Source organism: Pangasianodon hypophthalmus, chromosome 10 (genome assembly GCF_027358585.1).
Source record: "Pangasianodon hypophthalmus isolate fPanHyp1 chromosome 10, fPanHyp1.pri, whole genome shotgun sequence".
Taxonomy (NCBI): domain Eukaryota; kingdom Metazoa; phylum Chordata; class Actinopteri; order Siluriformes; family Pangasiidae; genus Pangasianodon; species Pangasianodon hypophthalmus.
Window position 1 is genome coordinate 17,193,662 of NC_069719.1, and position 21,629 is coordinate 17,215,290.

General features: G+C 38.6%; 1 protein-coding gene across 4 annotated transcripts in view; it reads left to right on the forward strand.

Annotated features, from left to right (window-relative positions):
• The first annotated feature begins 3,366 nt into the window (after positions 1-3,366).
• Positions 3,367-21,629, forward strand: part of dtnbb (dystrobrevin, beta b) — a 31,614-nt gene continuing 13,351 nt past the window's right edge. Inside the window, exons 1-11 of one of the 4 annotated variants that reach the window (XM_026934032.3) lie at positions 3,367-3,678; positions 5,911-5,960; positions 6,332-6,399; positions 7,265-7,345; positions 7,539-7,752; positions 8,852-8,937; positions 9,503-9,657; positions 9,770-9,872; positions 10,532-10,698; positions 11,538-11,662; positions 21,275-21,349. In XM_026934032.3, coding sequence (XP_026789833.1) covers positions 6,333-6,399; positions 7,265-7,345; positions 7,539-7,752; positions 8,852-8,937; positions 9,503-9,657; positions 9,770-9,872; positions 10,532-10,698; positions 11,538-11,662; positions 21,275-21,349 — 1,073 coding nt within the window. In that variant the 5' untranslated portion in view covers positions 3,367-3,678; positions 5,911-5,960; position 6,332. Of the gene's footprint in view, positions 3,679-5,910; positions 5,961-6,331; positions 6,400-7,264; positions 7,346-7,538; positions 7,753-8,851; positions 8,938-9,502; positions 9,658-9,766; positions 9,873-10,531; positions 10,699-11,537; positions 11,663-21,274; positions 21,350-21,629 lie in introns of all 4 variants that reach the window. The other 3 variants (XM_026934033.3, XM_026934030.3, XM_026934034.3) reach the window with 3 other exon arrangements.

Consider the following 21,629-nt stretch of genomic DNA (forward strand, 5'->3'; position numbering starts at 1 on the left):
GAAATCACAGCTGTTTTTTTTTTTTGTTTGTTTTTTTTTAAAAAAAACAACAAAACAAAACAAAACTTAATATTGATTAATATACGCCAGTGTGTGAGAAATGAATTGTGTTTATTATGTAAATAATGGAATTGTTTCCACTTTTTATGACCTTTTATCTATGATACAAATCACACTACACAGCAAAAAATGATGTCTTACCAAGTGACAATATTTCAATATGGTCAAAATTATCTAGTATTTCCTATTATAAGATCACACTGAACTGAATATAAGATTATTAAACCTATTTCAAGCCTTTTTTTTTCACTCATTTCAAGCTTTGAATTTTATTGTTCTATTGGCAGATAATTTTGCTTCTTTCTAGAAATAAATGCTTAAACTGAGCAAAATAATCTGCCAATACAGCAAGTCTATTTCAAGTTATATTGCTTATAATAAGAAATACTAGATAATTTGACTATATTCAAAATATTTTTAGTGGTCATTTTTTTGCAGTGTATAATACTGGACTGTCCCTATTCAGATAAACAGGTATCTTCTGATAGGTTTGTAGTATATAATATACTGAACATGTACATAAAGTTGTGCATGTTATCCACCTGGTTGTCATGTTTGTGAAATTTCTGCCTCGTACTTCAGACGTTTTTAAAAGATTTTTGTTGGTGATATACCAAAGTCAAATTGTGGGAATGAGATAATCAGATAATAAGCAAATTTTGTTTGTAATGTCTGTGTAGTTTTGAAAAGTAATATATTTTAATTAATATATTTTAATATAAAAAGACTATTTACAATCAATTTTAGATAACATTTAAACAAACAGGGTATTTACTATGTCTTCTTTATATTTGCTGTCCCATTTTATAATGCCTCTATCCAGGGTGTACATAACACTTTATATAAATTTTGTTTGTACCAGAATTCCCATGAATCTATTTTATGTGATTAGTCTTACCTGGAATACATTTATGAACTACTCAAGCGAGTTTTTCTCTGAATAAAAATAACTTTGTGTGGCATTAGCTGGCATCTTTACAATTTTCCTTAGAAGTCACAATCATTACTGAGGGCGTTTCCCTCTCTTATTCTTCCTATATTTACATATATGTGTGAGCTCCACTGTGTCGTGTTTGCTTGTGGTGTATGCATAGAACTAGTTGTATGGAGTGTCTTTGGGTGTGAAGGTCTTTTTCAGGTGACTTTGATGGTTGTTGTTGTGCGAGTTGGTAATTGTACATGATCTGGTTGTACTGATATATGCAGTATGATATACAGTGTGTGTATTTACACACACACACACACACAAAATAGAGACACATAAAATAACTGTGCTAATTTTCTTCTGTTCCTTTATCTTTTTTGGTGTTGGGAAATGGTGATTTTAATTTAACACGATTTTATCTAAGGTAAATTTTAGATGCCTATATTGGTAGATTGTGATACTTTGGTATACAGTAAGTGAACAATATGAATTTCTTTTTTTCTGGATCAGTACTAATGAAAATTATTATATTTACTTTCGCCAAAACAAAACATCTCTCTGTATCTGTTTTAGACACACCTCTTCATCTGTACATCAACTTTAAAAATGTCAATAATGGTCATAAAATGACATATTAGACATAAAAAAATAGCATCTTCTTGTTAAGGACATATTCTTCACGCAATCTGTGACGTCAAATGCAATCTTTTCTCATAATAGTGGCAATCACAAAACCCAATGGAGTGTGCCTCCTTTTAATGTGTGGTTTTTTTTTTTGTTTTTTTTAAAATATTCTACAGTTCTGTGTAAAATAAAGGTGAATGTAATATACATAACTGTAATCATCACTTGTAAGTAAAAGTGTGTTTTATCTTAATAATAACAATAAAATGCATCAAGTGAGTAAAATTAGTGTCTGTTTTTATTTCTGTCACCACACAGTGAAGAATGACCATTTTCATATTTTTGCAGCTATGTAGAATTATGATGACTGTTAAAGACTGGCACAGATATAGTTTGTATGGAATGAAATGCAAGAGGACATGCTGTTATAGGAGAATACTTCATGATGCGGTGGTGTGATGCAACCCGATATGAAGTTGGGGGCTGTTACAGCCCAAAGTGGATTATTTCCTATAACAACACATCCCAAAGTGTTTTATACCTGTTATACCACAGCGATTTTAATGATATTAATAACAACACGTCATGCTTTTTAACCATTTATATTTGTGGAATGGCTATGAGACAAATTCCTGTTTTCACTTATATAACAGTTACAACAGCTGTAACCAGTCATTCCCTCACCGGCATCACTCCTGAAGTTAAAAAGACGAAAAATGTAGAACAAGAAACCAGAAAATGCAAAGTCCTAAAGTCCAAAGTCTGTCGAAAAGACTCTCACAGGGTAGGAAACTTATTGACCATTACAAACTGCTGACACCTTTCATAAATGTTAAATAGACATCTTCTAACTTAAAGCTTGACCATATCAGCAATGCCAACACTTTTATAAAGCTGTTTTTAGACTTAGGTTAGGCAGATCATCCACCATACAAATCCCTGCCAATGATTACTATGTCAATTGTTACTACAGAAGTTATAACGTATTTGGAACTAAGTGAGGAATAACACACGATAAACCGTGCTGTTATATGAAAATATTTGAGCACAAGCCGAGTGCTGCAACCTCCGCTGCTCCAAAGTACATTATACCACAGAGATTTGCCAACTATTACAATGTTTAATTTATTAATGAACGATGCATTGCACATTTTAATGGTTTATAGTTAGATTTAATGTTGTGGAATATCTGAGAGACAAGTTAGTTCCTGTTATCACCTACGTTATAGCAGTGATAAACAGCCATTCCCTTACAAGCGTCTTTCTCTCTCTCTCTCTCTCTCTCTCTCACACACACACACACACACACACACACTCAATCTGCGTGATTTCCTGCTGGTAAGATGATTTGCAAACGGCTGTATCGGCTGTATGAGCTGTTACTATAGAAACAATAATATATTAGAACAAGAGTATTAATATTAACGTTGATGTTACAGCTGCAGCTACTTGTGCTGTTAGACTAAAATAACGCACACCTTCTGACCAATCAGATTCGAGCATTCAACCGCGCTGTGGTATAATACATTAATATAAACCAGTGATTTGCCTTGAAGCCGGAACTACTGTCAGATCTGTTAATCAGCACCTTCGGTGTGGTAGAAATGAAAATAATCCCTATTCAAATATGTTAATGTTTAAAACATGTATATAAAAAAAACAATGTATATTTTTTAAAGAACTAAAACTAGAAGCTCGGGGTGGCAGTGGCTGTGTGTCGCTCTGCTGCCCCCTGCTGGTCCTCCCTCAGAGGTGCTGCTGAAGCGCGGAGCTGCTCTCACACAGTGGGCGACTTCTCACTACTGCAGCTCGTTAACACTGAATCAAACGGAGCGCTAACCACGACACACACACACACACACACACACACACGCGTGCGCGCGTAATGACGGGGAGCAGCACGGCAGTGAAATGCCGAGCAGACGTTGGATTATGATGAAGCGGTATTAAAAAAGCGGAGACGAGCTTGTGACATGTCAGGAGCGCATTTTCATCTCCTGAAGCCGAGAGCGTTCATCCGTCTGCTCAGATGCTGATGATGGTAGCGCAACCTGCGTGATTTCCTGCTGGTAAGATGATTTGCAAACGGCTGTATCGAGAGGCCGAGGCTCTAATGCTGTACAATGCCACAGAAAGCAATATAATGCTATAGAAAACTATATAACGTTATATAACGCTATAGAATGCTATAAATAATGCTATATAACTCTATATAACGCTATATAACGCCATGTAATGCTATATAATGCTATAGAAAGCTATAAAACGCTATGTAATGCTATAGTATGCTATAGAACGCTATAGAATGCTATATAATGCTATACAGTGCTATGTAATGCTATACAGTGCTATGTAATGCTATACAATGCTATGTAATGCTATACAATGCTATATAATGACACCCGTTGGCTCCCGCATTATAATTTACCAGCGCTGTAGCCTCCTGAGCTCGCTCTGTGTGTTGTTTTGAGTAAATAAGCTGAAAGAGAGCTGAATTTGGGACACAGCCGCAAACTGACGTGTCTATTCGCCTCGTCGCGTCGTAACCGTGGAGAATTGTGTGTGTTTTGTCGCTGTCATGGCTCACAGTGAGAGCGGTTTGGATGGCGTGTGGATGGAGTCTCTCCTCAGCCTCAGCCACAGTTTCGGCGGCTCGCGCTGGCTGCCGGTAAAGCGCGCTGTCATTGCCCTGCCGCGGACCGAGTGCGGCTGGCTCATTCGCGCTTTTATAGTATATATAGTGTTATTATTACTGTCATTTTTCGTCGTGGACAGCGTTTCAGTTACAAGCCCCAGCCCTAAAAATAAATAAATAAATAAATAAATAAATAAATCTCGCGTTATGTTATGAGGGCGCAGTGAATTATTATCATGCACGAGTCGTTATGCGGTGATGATCTCAGTGTGTAATTCACACTCAGCAAACGATGCGTATGACATAATGCTGGGAAGCAGAGCTCCTATTCGCCGTGCCTGAGAGTGGAGTGGCTCAATGAACACCACCACTACACTGCTCTCTTAAACTACAGTGCATTTCTTAACGTCAGTCATCATCATCATCATCATCATCATCATGATCATCATCCTGTGTCCTGCTCAGGGTTCTCTGGTTTCCTCCCAGTTCCCAAAAACTAAAATTAGCTACACTAAATTGTCCTTATGTCTGTGAATGAGTGCATGAATTTGTGCGTGTGTGTGTGTGTGTGTGTGTGTGTGCTGGACTTGCTGGCATCCCATCCAGAGTGTATTCCCACCTCACACCCAGTCTTCCCAGGATAGGCTCCGGATCCACCGTGGCCCTGACCAAGATAAAGCGTATACTGAAGATGAATTAATAATAATTAATATTGTTAATAATAATACCCCATGTCCTTGTCCGTGTCCTTAGGGTTCTCTGGTTTCCTCCGACCTTCCAAGAACATGCCAGTAGATGAATTGGCTACCTTGGTGTGAATGTGTGTGTGTGTGTGAGTGAGTGAGTGAGTGAGTGAATGGTGCCCTGTGATAGACTGGCGTCTCATTCTGGGTGTGCTCCTGCCCAGGGTTCCCAGGATAGGGTCCGGATCCACCACGACCCTGACCAGGATTAGATTCAGTGGTTACTGATATGAATGAATGAATGAATAATAACAATGTATTTATGCAGTGTAAGAGTTTATATAGCAAAGTAAACAGATTATTTCAACACATATTATTTAGCAACCACTAAGAATTATTCAGTAACTACAGAGAAACTAATGGGAAGTGTTTGTAGTTATGAGAGTGAGTAATGTAAGTCTGGACCTGCTAACTGATCCTGGTTAAACAAATAAATGGCTTTTAAAATTCTTGTAAAAAGTGCTAAAGCTCTTGGTTTTTTGAATTCCAGAGCTTGGAGTCTTAGCAACAAAAAGCTATTACAAACACATTAAAAACTAAATCTCACACAGGCCAAACATGCTGTGAGGCCTCAAAAAACCTTTTTCCCACAGCAGTCCATAACTTCTGGCTTTTACACTGACCGAAGTCTCCACACTATGTTTCCTGCCTATCGTTAAAGAGTCATTTTGGCAGCCTTTGTATCATTATACCAAATGATGCTGCCTGTGCAGATAGAGGTTACATACAGAGTCATTATTTGCACATTATTATGAGTTAAAGTGCTCTTTTGTCAAAAAAACACAGCATCACTGATTTTAACAAAGGCCTTACTATCACTGCATTTCTTACTGAGATGAGACAAGCATGTGTATAGCCTTTGTGTAATTTCTTTTCAGCTAATGGTCTAAATTTTTTTGTTTTTGTTTTTTTTTATTTTACAGGAACTTCTCAATTTTGCTTCCTTTTAGCTGAGATTCAGCCCAACCGACAGGTGATCAGAGAATTATTTACTTCACACATTTATTTATGCTTTATTATGACTGTATTTATTATAACATGCTGTATGACAGCTTTAGTTTGTCTGTAATTAGAAACAGAACTATTTCACCACAGCAATAAAAGTTTAGTAATCACTAAAAAGTATTTCGAAACATTTGTATGCCACTGTTGACACTGATTTTATGGGAAATATGTATTTACTTGAAAAAAACAAATGCATTAAACTGTAATGACAGAGAAATTCAATATGCAGCAAAACATAGTGTTTCTATGCAGTTTCTTTTTAGAGAATCATGACTTCACATTAGCCTATGTTCATAGAAAAGAAGATGTTAAGAACCATTGTGTGTTTGTGTTGTTTAGAATGATTGAGGAGGCCAGCAAGAGTGGCAAGGTCACAGTGGAGAAGAGACAGCTCTTCATGGAAATGAGTAAGTTAACGCTCGTTATACAATCCTTTGCCACACATGTAGACACACATATCCACACACAGACATACACAAACATAGGCTAAACTTCTCTCTGTTGTATACTAGGGCAATTGACTTTGTAAATTAGGAATATGTCAAATATACAGTCACTGGCTACTTTAAAAGGAACACCCATACCAATTATCATGCAATTATCCATGCAGCCAATCATGTGATAGCAGCACAATGCATAACATCATACAAATACAAGGAGCTTCATTTAATGTTCACATTAAACATCAGAATGGGTCAAAAATGTGATCTCAGCGACTTTGACAGTCACATGGTTGTTGATTTCAGACAGACAGACTGGTTTGAGTATTTCAGAAACTGTTTGATTGCATAACAGTCAACTAGATTTTATACAGAATGGTGCGGGGAAAAAACCTCCAGCGCACGGCAGTTCTGCAGGCCGAAATGCCTTGATGATGAGAGAGGTCAGAAGAGAATGGCCAGACTGGTTCGAGCTGACAGGAAGACTACTGTAACTCAAATAACAACTCTTTACAACCGTTGTGAGCAGAAATGCATGTCAGAATGCACATTAACTCAATCTCTTGACCTGTATCTACATGATTTTATGCACTGTACTGCTACCACATGATTGGCTGACTGGATAATTACATGAATGCACACATGTACAGGAGTTCCTATTAAAGTGGCCGGAGAGTAACTGTTATTAATCCAGATAAAAATGAATGAATGAATGAAATGCAGTGCTAGCCTTTTAAATTGATAAATGTCAGTAAGCCTATTTAAAATCAGTGAAGACCTACTTAACAGACTGATACATAATTAATCATACGATTTCCTTTGCTGTTACCAGGAGCCCAGAACTTTGATGTTATCCGTCTGTCAACATATAGGACGGCATGCAAGCTACGATTTGTTCAGAAAAGATGCAATCGTAAGTTATTCTTAGCTGTATACCTTTATTTCTTGTTTGTTTCTCTTATACTAAAACGCTGATGTAATCATCTCCTGGCTACATGTGCTAAAACAAAAGTCTGATCATATCATTCACAACAAACCTTACTGTTGACTGTCGCAGACACATTTTCACATTTCTCAGCTTTCTTCTCTGCCTTCTGCTCTTACAGTTCACCTGGTGGATGTGTGGAATATGATCGAGGCGTTTCGCGACAACGGGCTCAGCACTCTGGACCACAACGCTGAAATCAACGTGTCGCGGTTGGAGACCATCCTCTCCTCCATCTTCTACCAACTGAACAAGCGCCTGCCTACCACCCACCAGATCAATGTGGAGCAGTCCATTGGTCTGCTGCTCAACTTCATGGTGGCCACCTACGACAGGTGCGAGATGGCATGTGGTAGCTCGGTTCCAGGGCCATGTGGTGCACCATCAGTTATATTGAGGCAGTGTCACCTCAGCTACAAAGCAATGAGAATCTGACACATATTCTTTAGCAAATGTAGCTATAACTGATACCTAATGGCATTTATACACAATAAAAAAATAAATGTAGCAAACTGCACTTTTCCTTATTACTGGGGTGATACCATCTTTAGTCCAAAAGCACCTGGAAACACCTGGGGCACCTGGAAATGTGAATATAATATACCTTTAAACATACTTTTAGTCACATAATTGGACATGAAAGACTATTAGTGTACCTTTAAAGCTTTACCACCTTCCCAGATAAAAGAATAATGCATACCAAAGGTACAACAGGTATACCCTTGATGGTATGATCCTAGCGACAAGGAAAAGTACATTTTGGTACAATTATTTCTGAGCGCATGGATGCAACCTAATGTCTGTACTACTGACACTGTTGGCGAAACTTTGGAGCAACTGTTGTTTAAAATTGTTCTGTAAACTAATGGTTCATACGTTATAATCGATCATATAGTGCAGATTAGTAACACTAGTAATTTGTTGGTTTATTTGATTTAATTATTATGTTTCTATGCAGGGCTTTTTCTAACTAGTCAGATTATAGCTATTTGCCCTGTGAAAATGCAGGAAGTAAAAAAAAAATGTATGTATATATATATATATATATACATCACTTGGGTCCCACAAAGGTGACAATAAATGCTGATTTTGTAAGCATATTTTAGGTTAAGGCATGTTTCACATTAAATTCACAAACTCTTATGAGAGTTTTGGTACATAATATTTAAGTTCTTGTACTCGTCCTGGTCTTAAAGGGCATCATTGCATGTTGCTCACACCATGCACTAATGTATTAAGGACACTTGTTTGATGGAGTAAATTTAGTGTCAGGGAATTTTTGGTTGCATATTTTCGCAAGACAAACTATCATAATAGATTAAACTCTAGCCCTGGACTAGATTTATAATGGTTTACCATTTGTAGTAATTCAAGGCTAAGCTTTACTGACCCTGAAGAGTGTCAAGCATGTGTTTGCGTGTGTTTGTGTTGCAGTGAAGGCCACGGAAAGCTCACCGTTTTTGCTATGAAGTCAATGCTGGCCACCATGTGTGGAGGGAAAATTGTCGATAAATTACGTTGTAAGTACTGTACACTAACATTTCCTTTTTTTGTAAAGTCGAGTTACCGCATCATTATAGGGTAATATGTCCAGTACTGTGTATTTGTAAGAATAATGTAATTTCCACATTCTGTCTAGCATCACGTAATGTTCTTTGCGGAACTGGGATTGTTTAGTATTGTGCATGAAATCCATCATTTTATATTCCCATTATTATTTCTTCTATCATTAGCAGCACACTAGTGAAAGTTTGCTGCCTTCTTGTGTATTTTTATAAAATTATTTATTATTAGAAATGTAAAATATACACTGACTCAGTAATATGCTTTCATACTCTAATCATGACTATAAAAATAAAACAGTCAAATTTGAATGTATTTATTCTTTTAGTTTTTGTGCATTTATTAGCATGGCATTTAGAGTAGTACTTCATGTAGTTACATTAACTGACCACCTTGTGGTGCTGTTTCCTTTTATGTTTGATCAAACTGTGTATGATACAGTACCAAAAAGTGTTGTGACAAAATCATCTGCTCGTATTTCTGTTATAAACAGTGGCAGATTCCTCTGCTGTCTCTTCTCAGATATTTTTTCTCAGATATCGGACTCCAGTGGGACGATGGTGTTTGCTAAGTTTGACCAATTTCTCCGGGAGGTCCTGAAGCTGCCCACGGCTGTGTTCGAGGGTCCTTCATTCGGTTACACAGAGCACTCAGTGAGAACATGTTTCCCTCAGCAGGTGAGGGTCTCTCTTGCACAGCACCTTTAATGTTCCCTAATTGATCATGCTTCTACACTGATGTTGCACATCACACCTGGCTTTGAGTGTCTTACCTTTGTTTTGCCAGAAGAAGATATTGTTGAACACCTTCCTGGACATTATGATGGCCGATCCTCCCCCGCAGTGCCTCGTTTGGCTACCTCTCATGCACCGGCTGGCCAATGTAGAGAATGGTACGTGCTAGAAATGGTCTATCTTAGGGATGTAACTGAATACAAATACATTATTTGGAATGAAGAGATAACGTGTTTTAAACAGATACAAATACAGATTTTGGTCTATTTTCATTGGTTTGGCTCAGTACCCTGACCTAAACACTGTCTTACTGAATAAAATAAAACCATCCTTCTATACAAATTGGCGTGTATATGTATATGACTAAAATATGATTAATTAATTTCTTAAATATTAACTAGTATGTTCATTGAACATGTTTTTTATTGTTTTTTATTAAATGAAAATCTTACAGAAATCATATAGGCATTGAAATGCCATTGAAAGGACCCCAGCAGCATTGTAGAATTGTAGAATTTAAGGAGTTGAATAAAGTTATGTTCTGTAAATTACAATTTGTTGTTATATTTTGTGAATGAAAAAAACTGGGCCACTTCTGGTACAGATACAGATAGTGGCATTGGGTTTTTGCCCTAGTCTACCTTGTGAAAAAGACTGAGTTGTTTTCAGCTGCCTGCTGCCTTTTGATGCTACACACATAAACACACCACACAGTATTACTCTGATCAGTGATAAGATGTGAGTGATAATGCTGTGTGATCTGATTCATTAATGGACTCTCTCTCTCTCTCTCTCTCTCTCTCTTCATTCTGTCCAGTCTTCCATCCAGTTGAATGCTCCTACTGCCGGAGCGAGAGCATGATGGGTTTTCGCTACAGATGTCAGCAGTGCCACGGCTACCAGCTTTGCCAGAACTGCTTCTGGCGCGGCCATGCCAACGGTCCCCATAGCAACCAGCACCAGATGAAGGAGCACTCCTCGTGGGTATGCAGAGCCCCCCACCCCCGAGGCTGTCTATAACACATTCGCTTCTATACCCAAACAAAAAACAGCTGCTGTTTAAACATATCACTAGTAAAATAAGCTATAAAAATACAAATCATAGGTTGGCGCTGTAGCACAGTTGCATGTCTGGCACAGAGTGATAATTGAATCCAGTCAAGCTTCCTCCACAATGTCATTCTCCTCTGATAAAAGATTTTTGTGTATGTAAGCAAGTTTTGATTAAGATTTTAAATCTCTCCTATTGTCCTGAAGCTTAATCGCTATTCAGAAAATTGAAGCAGAGGTAAAAATTTAAAGTGCTTCCTAAATCCAAATTTAGCTGCCACCATAATGATGATTATTTTCAAGGTCAGATCAATCTAGGGTCCTGCTGAATCAAACAATACTTTTCATAAACGTGCTTGACTTACAATTTATAAATTAGAACTTACAAGTAATATTAGTAATATGCATTTCAAGTAATATGCATTTACAAGTAATATGCAATTAATATGCATTTCATTGGCTCTGTACTTGTGCTCTGCACAATGACAATAAAGTTGAATCTAATCTAATCTAATCTAATATTTACCTGACATTGAATGTGGGCTGGTTTCTCAGACAAATGAACCCTTGTCCTAGACAAGAACAGATTTCTACTGACAAGTACATTTTGTCTAAGACAAAATACTTAACTTCCCAAACCTCCCTTTATTCCTTTCCAGCAGGAACATTTCCTTCTCTCTCTGCAGCTTTTCATTACTGGGTCAAGGGGTGTAATTGGTATTCAGACAGCATCACTGTGTCTAGCTTTGTCTTTGTGTCTGTGCCTTTCACAGAAATCCCCAGCCAAGAAGCTGAGCCACGCCATCAGTAAGTCTCTGGGTTGTGTGCCAATAGGAGAACCCCCACACCCTGTGTACCCCGAGGCATCCGAGAGACCACAGGACCTGGCACACCCTACGTAAGTACTAAACTGTTACGGTCTTTATGGAACTGCAATATACTGTACCCTGATGAAGCCAAAACACCCAGTTGATCTCACTATCTTATAGAGGTTTCATTTAATAGGTTTTCACAAATACAGCTGAAGATTAAAAAAAAAGGAAAAAACAAAACCATTTAAACCGTGTCATGCTAATGGGTCCAGCGCCCATGGGTTTTGGATCTCCAGGGGCTTTGGTTGCTGTGGCAACTATACAGTATATCACAAATGTATGTGCAATGAGTGTAAGTAAATAGTAGTGCTTAAATATTAACCCAGGACTGTAGGCACAATGTGAAGTAAATGAAGAATAGTTATTAGCCTTCAGGTTCACCATGAATTGGTCTCTAACCACCATATTTCAGTAGGTGATGGCATAATTTTTCCCCATGCCATATTGAAATTTTAACATTGTGTACAAGCACTGTTAATGTTGTATGATAAATTATGTCCAGATGTTTTCTGTTGAGTAGTACAGACATCTGCACAGTGGTCATGTGCGTATCCATAGAGATTCTCTCTATAAGGTATAAAGGTATCAAGTACTTGATTTCTATACATATGTAAGTACTCTAATGTAGTAATGGTTACAAAGAAAGTTTTTTTCCCTGAAATTTCAGTCATAGAAGCCCACTGTTCTGCTTTTTCTGTTTTTCCGTTCTCCCATCTTACATGGTCCAACTTATGGAGGGCTAGATAGTTAGTAGGGAACATTTTAAAACTCTGCAGACCTTGTTCTAATGCAAATGCAGCTGTCAGAAGATAATGCATACAAATCTCAAGCACCTCTCATTCCATCATTTGTATTGATGGTGGCTTGTCTGTTGTGGGTTGACACAATGGTCCTCTCTGTCCACTAGAGGGCGTCTCAACTCACTTTACCTGCAGAGCTGAAGCAAAGACGCAGGTCAGCTTGAAACCACTGACTTATTTCAATGCACTACAAACAACATTATTAAAATTTCAACCCATGGTCATAATGCTGATAGCTGCTTCTACTAGTATTTTAGAAATAATGCATGGAGCATCAGAATATTTATCATGGCTACATGCTACACCGCTCATGTGTCCTTATGAAATAATACACACTGAACGTCTACGAGCATCAAAACAAGTCAAAACTAGACAGACACATTAACTATATATAAGATTTTTGCTGGATTTTTGGTGAAATGTTACATGTATAATTTTGCCACAAACGACGGCTACAAAATATTGTCTGTTTAAATATTAAATGCACAATATTTTGCTCTTGAAAGCTTGCAGTGAATTTGCTGCTCAGTTTACTGCAGATATAAAAAGTAAGATCCATCCCGTGCTGGATGTTTTAGGAGGTTTTTCTACAAGAAAGCGCTCTTCTGTTGGAAAGGGTCATATTTCATTATTTGCATCTTACAATGGAACCCAGTTTCATTGCGTAAACAGAACTAAAATGTGTCAATATTAGTCATTCGCGAAATGTCAAGAAAAACCTAAAAAATAATTAAATCTATAAAATAATAAAACACATTTATTTTGTGGTTTAATGTGTAAACAGCAGGTGTTCTGTTTTTCTGATCTGAAAGTCAGGAAAAACACACACCAGTTGAGAGCTGTCATTAAAGAAGCTGACAGATGTGAGACTATTTAAGAAACTGCACAGCAATAACAATATGTTTTTCCAGGCTATATTTGTAAATGATCATAAATAGCCACATAAACAGTCATGTATACGGTGTAATATCAACGGATTTGTGTGTATGTTTAACTTTTTACAGCTAGCAGAGATGAAAATTACGTTAAGCGTGTCACATCTCAGGATGTTTGTATATCTTAGACACCCTAGCTTAGTAATTGAATTTATTGAATATTGTGCATCCGAAAATCTCTAGATAGGTTCTGTGACAGAAATCTTAGACTTGCAGAGTAGTGAGGGAACGCAATGCTAAATAAAATATTTACTGACCTTTGTTTATACAGACTAGTTACATTAATTTCTGCTTCTTTCTGAGTTATTTTCCTTTTTTTAACTTCTGAAATTGACAGCGACTGTTGATCAACAAATCTGTCATGGGAGAAAATGTCATTTATGAAAAGGCTGGGAGGAAAAGTATTGTGCATAAAATAAATATAAACTATGTTTTTCTGTTTTACTGCTGGATAATTTATCAGAGAGGGAATTATTAAAGGCACTGCTGCTCATGGCTCTAGTTTGATTCACTGACACACAAACTCAGAGATTTATTATGACTAAAAAAACAGCACGATATATTAGATATTACAGATGTGGCTTCTGCCTAATGTTATGTTTTGGATATCCATCAGAGTTAATTAAGAGATATTCAGGTAAACTTTAGGAGAGGGGAAAAGGGGTATTTAATATGGTGTAAGAAAGTATCATTTTCCACTGCAATTGTATATATGTAAGTATAAAATGCACAGTAAAAGCTCTGGCGTCAGTGAAACGGCCACAGAGTTTAAAAAGCCAAAACCACTTTAATTTCATTTCATTTAATTTGAGGGCAGGATGTTTGAAAATCACAGGGGATTAACGGACTTTATATGATTACAGTGGCTGTGTATGTTTATAATAATGTTATGGTCACTAAAGATATTTCCATGTTATATTTACTAAATTGGTGAACAAAAACCAAAATGAATGCTCTGTCCAGAGTAAAATGAATGTCAGGAATGGTTGAGTTTCTGATGTAAAATTTAAGGCTTTTAATGGAGTAGTACTTGACATTATTAGTAGTATCAGCCTATTATCTCTCTTTTGTCCTGCACGTGATCTGGCCGCTTCTTCTCACCTGCATGAAAGTGAAAAATGCATGCTCCCAAGACCTTTAGTCCCCATGCACACCTCACACCATGATACTGCTGCTCTCTGCATCAAAATATTGCCAGATGTGGCTTTTCTCACTGACTTCATGTCATCATAGGGCATAACAAATACCCAAATAGTATTTCAGCATTGGAATCTTGGCTCCCTGTGAAGCCCTGTGCATATCCCTATCACAAAGAGTATATTCAACAGCAAGGAACAAACAATGTTTAAAGTTGTAGACTATTTTTCTAATGGACATCATTATATTATTTTATAAAATGTACTGTACAAAGAGCACTACCACGTTTGTGTTATACGAATGTATGGATCACATTCATCTGTTTTCTGACTACATTCTGTAATAATGTAACAGCAGCAGACTAAACTGGAGTGAATTAATATGTGTGTGAAGTTCTTTTGTCTAATTTCTGATTAGATTGAAGCTTATGGTTGAATATTTCGTTGGGGATTTGCCAAGCTCACATTACATCACATCAGGTCAGTCAAGTTTAGGATATAAAGTGTTTGTTTTTTTGCCAAAGAGCTCGTCTTGTAAGTAAGTGAACAGCAAGTGAAGAAAAATTAAACATCTTTATCCTTTCAGGATTGCTCTTAAAATCACATTTAAGGTGTGATGTCAAGCTAAGTGAAACACAGAACCCAATAAGATAAAAGACGTGCACTGGTGCAATGAGACCCCACATGGCTAGGAAGCCTCCTGTAAGTGATGTACACATTATCTGATCCTAAAATATGTATTTTATTCACCACATCTTTATAAGTGCTATCTTATAGCTTAAGATGTGCTTGTCGTGTTGTATCTTCAGTTTTTTTTTGTTTTTTTTTTCAGTTTATGAGCTTCCACTCGATTTTTATTCCTTCAGTGAACAGGAAATTCTATTCTCTAGCCATTGCTTTAACTCAAATCTCAAAGACTCTGTAATCATATACCTAAGGCAGAAGTAGAAGCGGAGTTGATGAGATGATGTTAATTCTGCCCTTGCTCATGCCATAATGACCATCTGTAGCTCCTTGGGGAACGGCTACGTCAGTGTAAACATGTCTCACTTCCTGTTGTGGCTTCACACAGTGTTGCCATTGACCTCAGGACAACATAATCTTCAGAATCGCACTGTCACGAGTGCCTTCTGACTCAGCCATCAGGCAGGATCCGGCCAGCAAATCTCATCCAAAAAAGGGTGTGGTCACAGTGCATGTCTTAACTGATTAATGTTGGTACTTATAATTTGGAGTGGCATAAGTGAGTTATGGACATCAGATTTGTGTAACGGTGGTTTGACAGTTGATTGTGTATAGAGACATCTATTTTTCTTTCAGATTTTCTCAAGACAGCCTTACTACATCTGTTTAATAGAAATTGAAATGGCATATTAATACTGTTTAATAGTACATACACAGCTGTTTTTTTTCTGTGATATTATTACTGGATTTTTTTTTTATTTTAATGGCAATGGATATTACATCCACACTAACAAAACATACAGTCAGGTCCATAAATATTGGGACAGTGACACAGTTTTGGTAATTTTGCCTCTGTACACCACCACAGTGGATTTGAAATGAAGCAATCAAGATGTGACTGAAGCGTAGACTTTCAGCTTTAATTCAAGGGGTTTAACAAAAATATTGCATTAACCGTTTAGGAATTACAGCCATTTTTTACAGAGTTCCTCCATTTTCACAGGCTCAAAAGTAATGGGACAATTGACTGATAAGCAGTTTCATGGCCAGCTGCGGCCTGTTTCCTCCTTATATCATGATAAATTAAGGAGATAAAAGGTCTGGAGCTGATTCCAAGTGTTGAATTTGCATTTGGTAGCTGTTCATGGGAACTCTCAATATGCCGTCCAAAGAGGTGTTGATGCAAGTGAAGGAGGCCTTCATTAGGCTGAAAAACCAAAACAGACCTATCAGAGAGATAGCAGAAACTTTAGGAGGGCCAAATCAACAATTTGGTACATTCCTAAAAAGAAGGAATACACTGGCGAGCTCAGCAACACCAAAAGGCCTGGGAGACCACAGAAAACAACTAAAGTGGATGATTGCAGAATTCTTTTCTTATTGAAGAACAACCCCTTCACAACATCTAGCCAAGTCAGGAACACTCTGGAGGAGGTAGGCCTATCATTGTCAAAGTCTACAATCAAGAGCCACCTTCATGAATGTAAATACAGACGGTTTACCTCAAGATGAAAACCGCTGGTAACACTCAAGAACACAAAGGCCAGATTAGACTTTGCTAAAAAAACCTCTAAAAAAAGCCTGACCAGTTCTGATGCAAGATTAACTTGTACCAGATTGATGGGAAGAGAAAAGTATGGAGAAGGAAAGGAAGGGCTCATGATCCAAAGCATACCACATCATCCGTCAAACATGTGGAGGCAGTGTTATGGCATGGGCATGTTTGGCTGCCAATGGAACTGGGTCACTGGGGTTTATTGATAATGTGACTGTTGATAGAAGTAGCAGGATGAATTCTGAAGTGTACAGAGCTATACTTTCTGCTCAGATTCAGTCAAATGCTGCAAAACTGATAGGACAGCACTTCACAGTACAGATGGATAACAACCCAAAACATACTGTGAAAGCAGCCCAAGAGCTTGGAAATTAAATGTTCTTAAATGGCCGAGTCAGTCACCTGACCTCAACCCAACTGAGCTGCTTTTCACTTACTGAAGACAAATCTGAAGGCAGAATGACCCACAAACAAGCAGCAACTGAAGATGGCTGCAGTAAAGACCTGGCAAATCATCTCAAGGGAGGAAACTCAGCATTTGGTGATGTCCTTGGGGTCCAGACTTCAGGTAGTCATTGACTGCAAAGGATTTACCTCCAAGTAATAAAAATAATCCTAATATTTATGATTATATTAGTTTGTCCCATTACTTTTGAGCCTGTGAAAATGGAGGAACTCTGTAAAAAATGGCTGTAATTCCTAAACGGTTAATGCAATATTTTTGTTAAACCCCTTGAATTAAAGCTGAAAGTCTACGCTTCAGTCACATCTTGATTGCTTCATTTCAAATCCACTGTGGTGGTGTACAGAGGCAAAATTACCAAAACTGTGTCACTGTCCCAATATTTATGGACCTGACTGTATAATATGTCTGTGAAAGTGTGGCATGGTGGAGCAGTGGGTAGCATTCTCGCATCTCCAGGGTCCTAGTTTAATCCTGAGCACAGGCTACTGTCTGTGTGGGTTTCCACTGTGCTCCGGTTTCTTGCGCTTCCAAAAAAAAAAAAAAAACATGGCAATAGGTCAGTTGGCTACTCTACACTGCCCCACGGTATGAATGTGTGTGCTCATGGTGTCCCGTGAGGGACTGTCATCCCATCCCGTGTGTATTCCTGCCTCATGCTCATTATTCCTGGGATAGGCTCCGGATCCATCACGACTCTGTCCAGGGTAAAGAGGTTACTGAAGATGAATGCATGTCTATGAATAGCAACACGCAGCTTCTACTACATAAAGTAGATTGTTTCTTGTATATAAATTATCATTAAAATTGTTGTAATTTTATAGTATTTAAAGTCTCTTCCTGGCCCAAAAAATGTTGAAAATACTATTAACTTTAAGCTAGTGGACTAAAATTTATGTGCAGTGATCATCTGTATATTTTTATATGATTTCAGTGTTTACTACAGTTATGGGTAGTCTAGCTGAAGTGCAGCAGTGATGACGCTGAGTAACATACCACACGTACTAACATGAGCCCATGCACTGTGCACCAGTCTGCTCAGAGGTGAAATGCTGAACACACTGCTCATTGATCTTCATTTTGATGAGGATGTTTCCGCACCATATTTCCCCTGCTCTGTCAGGCAGCACTCATTTCACGATAATTATCCACGAACGAATAGAAACACCATTTGATATTGTGAATGTGACCTCATAAAAAATGTGAGAATAATTTTGGCTTGCCCTCTGCTAAGGGCAGACATCTTGAAGGATGTGAAAGATATACGTATGAGTGACTCAGGTTAGTTTGACCTGCATGGAATATGTGAACCGTTTGAAATAAGAATATAACAAATCAGAGATGACTTGATAGCTTAATCATCCATCTATAGAGACAATAGCAACTGGATGTCATTGTACACAGTGGAACTGGCCTTTTTGCTCTGTGAAGCAGTGTCATTGATCACATCACTCCCGCACATGGCCATGTTGGACAGTGAAAACATTAACTTTAATGAGGCACTGTGGGAGCTTCTTCATACAGCATGGTATCACACTAAACTTTGGGGAAAAGACATGACATTGTAGACAGGATGCCTTTATAAATCTTAGTCGAAGGTATGCAATAGAAAATCGTTCACCATATCGTCAGGAGAGTGTGAGTTTGAATCCCTGTCCTGTGGAGTGCAGTAGCTGGCTTCACATGTCTCAGAGGAAGAATGTGCTAGCATTCACCATTGGTAAATGCTCAATTTGAGAGAAAATGGGGTAAAAATCCAAAAAAGAAGGTTTCTAACTTGGGAAAATGTCCAGTTTGGGTCAGACTGTGCTCACTGTAGCCTTGGATTCTGGTTCATGACTGACAAGAGTGGACCCTGATGTGATCTTCTGCTGTTGTAGCCCATCGGCCTCAAAGCGTCACGTCTTGTGCATTCTGCGATGCCTTTTTGCTCACTGCAGTAGTAAAGAGTGGGTATTTGAGTATCCTTCCTGTCAGCTCGAACCAGTCTGACCATTCTTCTCTGACTGATCTCATCAACAGGGCTTTCCGCCTGCAGATCTGCTGCTCACTGGATGCTTTTTGCACCACTCTGGGTAAACTCTAAAGATGGTTGTGCGTGAAAATCTCAGGAGATAAACAGTTTTAGAAATACTCAAACCAGCCCGTCTGGCACCAACAACAATGCCACGGTCAAAGGCACTGAGATCACTTTTTTCCCCATTCTGATGTTTGGTGTGAACATTAACTGAAGCTCTTGATCTGTATCTGCATGATTTTATGCAGTGCTGCTGGCACATGATTGACTGAAGTGTGTGTGTGTGTGCACGCATGTGCATTTGTATTCATAATCCATGAATCAGGCAGAGAAAATGGGAAAGACAGTTAGATGCGTAGAGAGTGGGGTTGAAAGAGCGAGCGAGAGAAAGTAAGAGAGAAAGCACGCATCTGGATCGTCACCGGGTCATGTGACTGCCGGGTTTCCTTGGAGACAGCAGCAATGTTGTGCATTCAGATGCTAGTTCAGTTGAGCGGAGGGCAGGACAGAAGAGGCAGCTGGCCTCTGGATGTGTTTCAGAGCTGAACAAACAGGTGCTCCGTACGCTACACGAGGTGAGTTATTCCATACGAACGCTATCATTTTGTTCTTGGTGAATGAGTGTGGTCTTGAACAGTGACGTACAGCTGTACTAACAGTAAATGTATGTGAGCTGAGATTGTTGCTGAAGGTACCTACATTGTGTTGTATTCTAATTTATGCTACCAAGACAGCGCCAGCCTCTTAAATCAAGTCAGGGCACATGGAGCTCTCTCTTTCTTCTTAGTCTTTGAAACATGCTTGCATTTATTTAGCTGTTTGCCTAATGCATTGTATCCTCTCGAGAAAACCAAACTGAAATCGATATGATCAAACAAGAGTTTAGTGACCATTACAAAAAGAGAAAGTGCTTGCTTGTTTCGTTTAAGGTTTAGTTATGTCTTGGAAAACAGCAGCATAACAATCACATTATAAGACACTTTAAGGCAGGGGTAATTGTTTTGAGATTTTGGTTCCCCCTTTATATTCTATGTGAAAACAGAGTGAACACACATGTGGGTTGGTGAGAGGTAGAGAGAAAAGAAGCAAATATGAGGGGAAGCAAGCCTGAAGCAAAAGCACAGCTTGAGCTGAGAAAAGTGTCAGAGAAGTTCAGATTTATTTATTGAAGGTGACATTGGTGGCAGTGATGGCTCAGGGCTCTGGTGGCTCTGGGGCAGTGGTGTCTCAGTGGTTAAGGCTCTGGGCCACCGTTCAGAAGGTCATGAGTTCATGCCCCAGCTGCCACTGTTGGGCATTGAGCAACTGTATCTGCTCCAGGGGCATCGTATCATGGCTCACCTTGCACTCTGACCCCAAATCTCTAACAAGCTGGAATATGCAAAGGAAAGAATTTTACTGCATGTGTATATGTGACAATAAAGGTTTTCTTCCCTTCTCTATTTTTTTTCCCACTTAGTATAATATACAGGAAATCTGGTGCCTGTAGACCTCACCTGTAAAGAGAAGTGAAGACATAGTGAGAGAGGGAGCAGTGTAGAGAGTGTGGATGGAAGGGCTTAGTTGCTTGCTCATGTGTATGTGTGTGTGAGGTCTGACAAGCATTTGGGTCCAGTCCATAATACAGTTTATCCCTGCTTTCTGCAATGTCACCTCTGCCTCTCTCCTCTCTTCTCTTCTCTCCATTTTCTCAAACTCCAGCTCTAATTAGAATTCCTACAGACCCCTTTCTCTCTTTGTTAACTGTTAATTAGTTTTGGGCAAATAGCATTAAATTAAAATGTCACTGTCTTGAAGGCAATTACAGTGAGGATGCTTTTACATGTGGCTTGTTCCAGCACAGTATAGAGCACTTTGACGGCTCATCCTCTGAAAGCTCGCTGTTGGTGTTTTCTGCTTGTGTGCCCCCCTCACACACACACACACACACACACACACACACGCACGCACACACACACACGCACTCAGCCAGGTAGGCTGCTGATAGAAGACAGGTTGGCAGCCCCAGCTCTGTGGCCATGCTTGACTTGAACTTTATAATTTTGCAGTCAGCTGAAGCCAGTGTCCAACAACATGAACGATACAGTTCTTGTGTCCTCTGGGGCCCCCACGCCCACCACAAGGTAAGCACTTGACACAGGTTTACATCTGCATGCTGTTGTGTTTAAGCCACTCTGTTGTAAGTCTGTTATTAACAGCAGCTTGCTTTGAAGTCTGTAGAGCAAGTGAGTGATAAATGTCTTGGATTCTCTCAGTTTGATTTACTGCTAAGCTATATGTTTGCCTACCTATAAGGCAGATAAGCTGAAGCATTGAAGGGAGAAATTGACTCACCTTTCTAAATCTCAGTGCATTTTGAAGCCTGGGATCTCTCCAGGTGATATGGGAGATAAAAGCACTCAG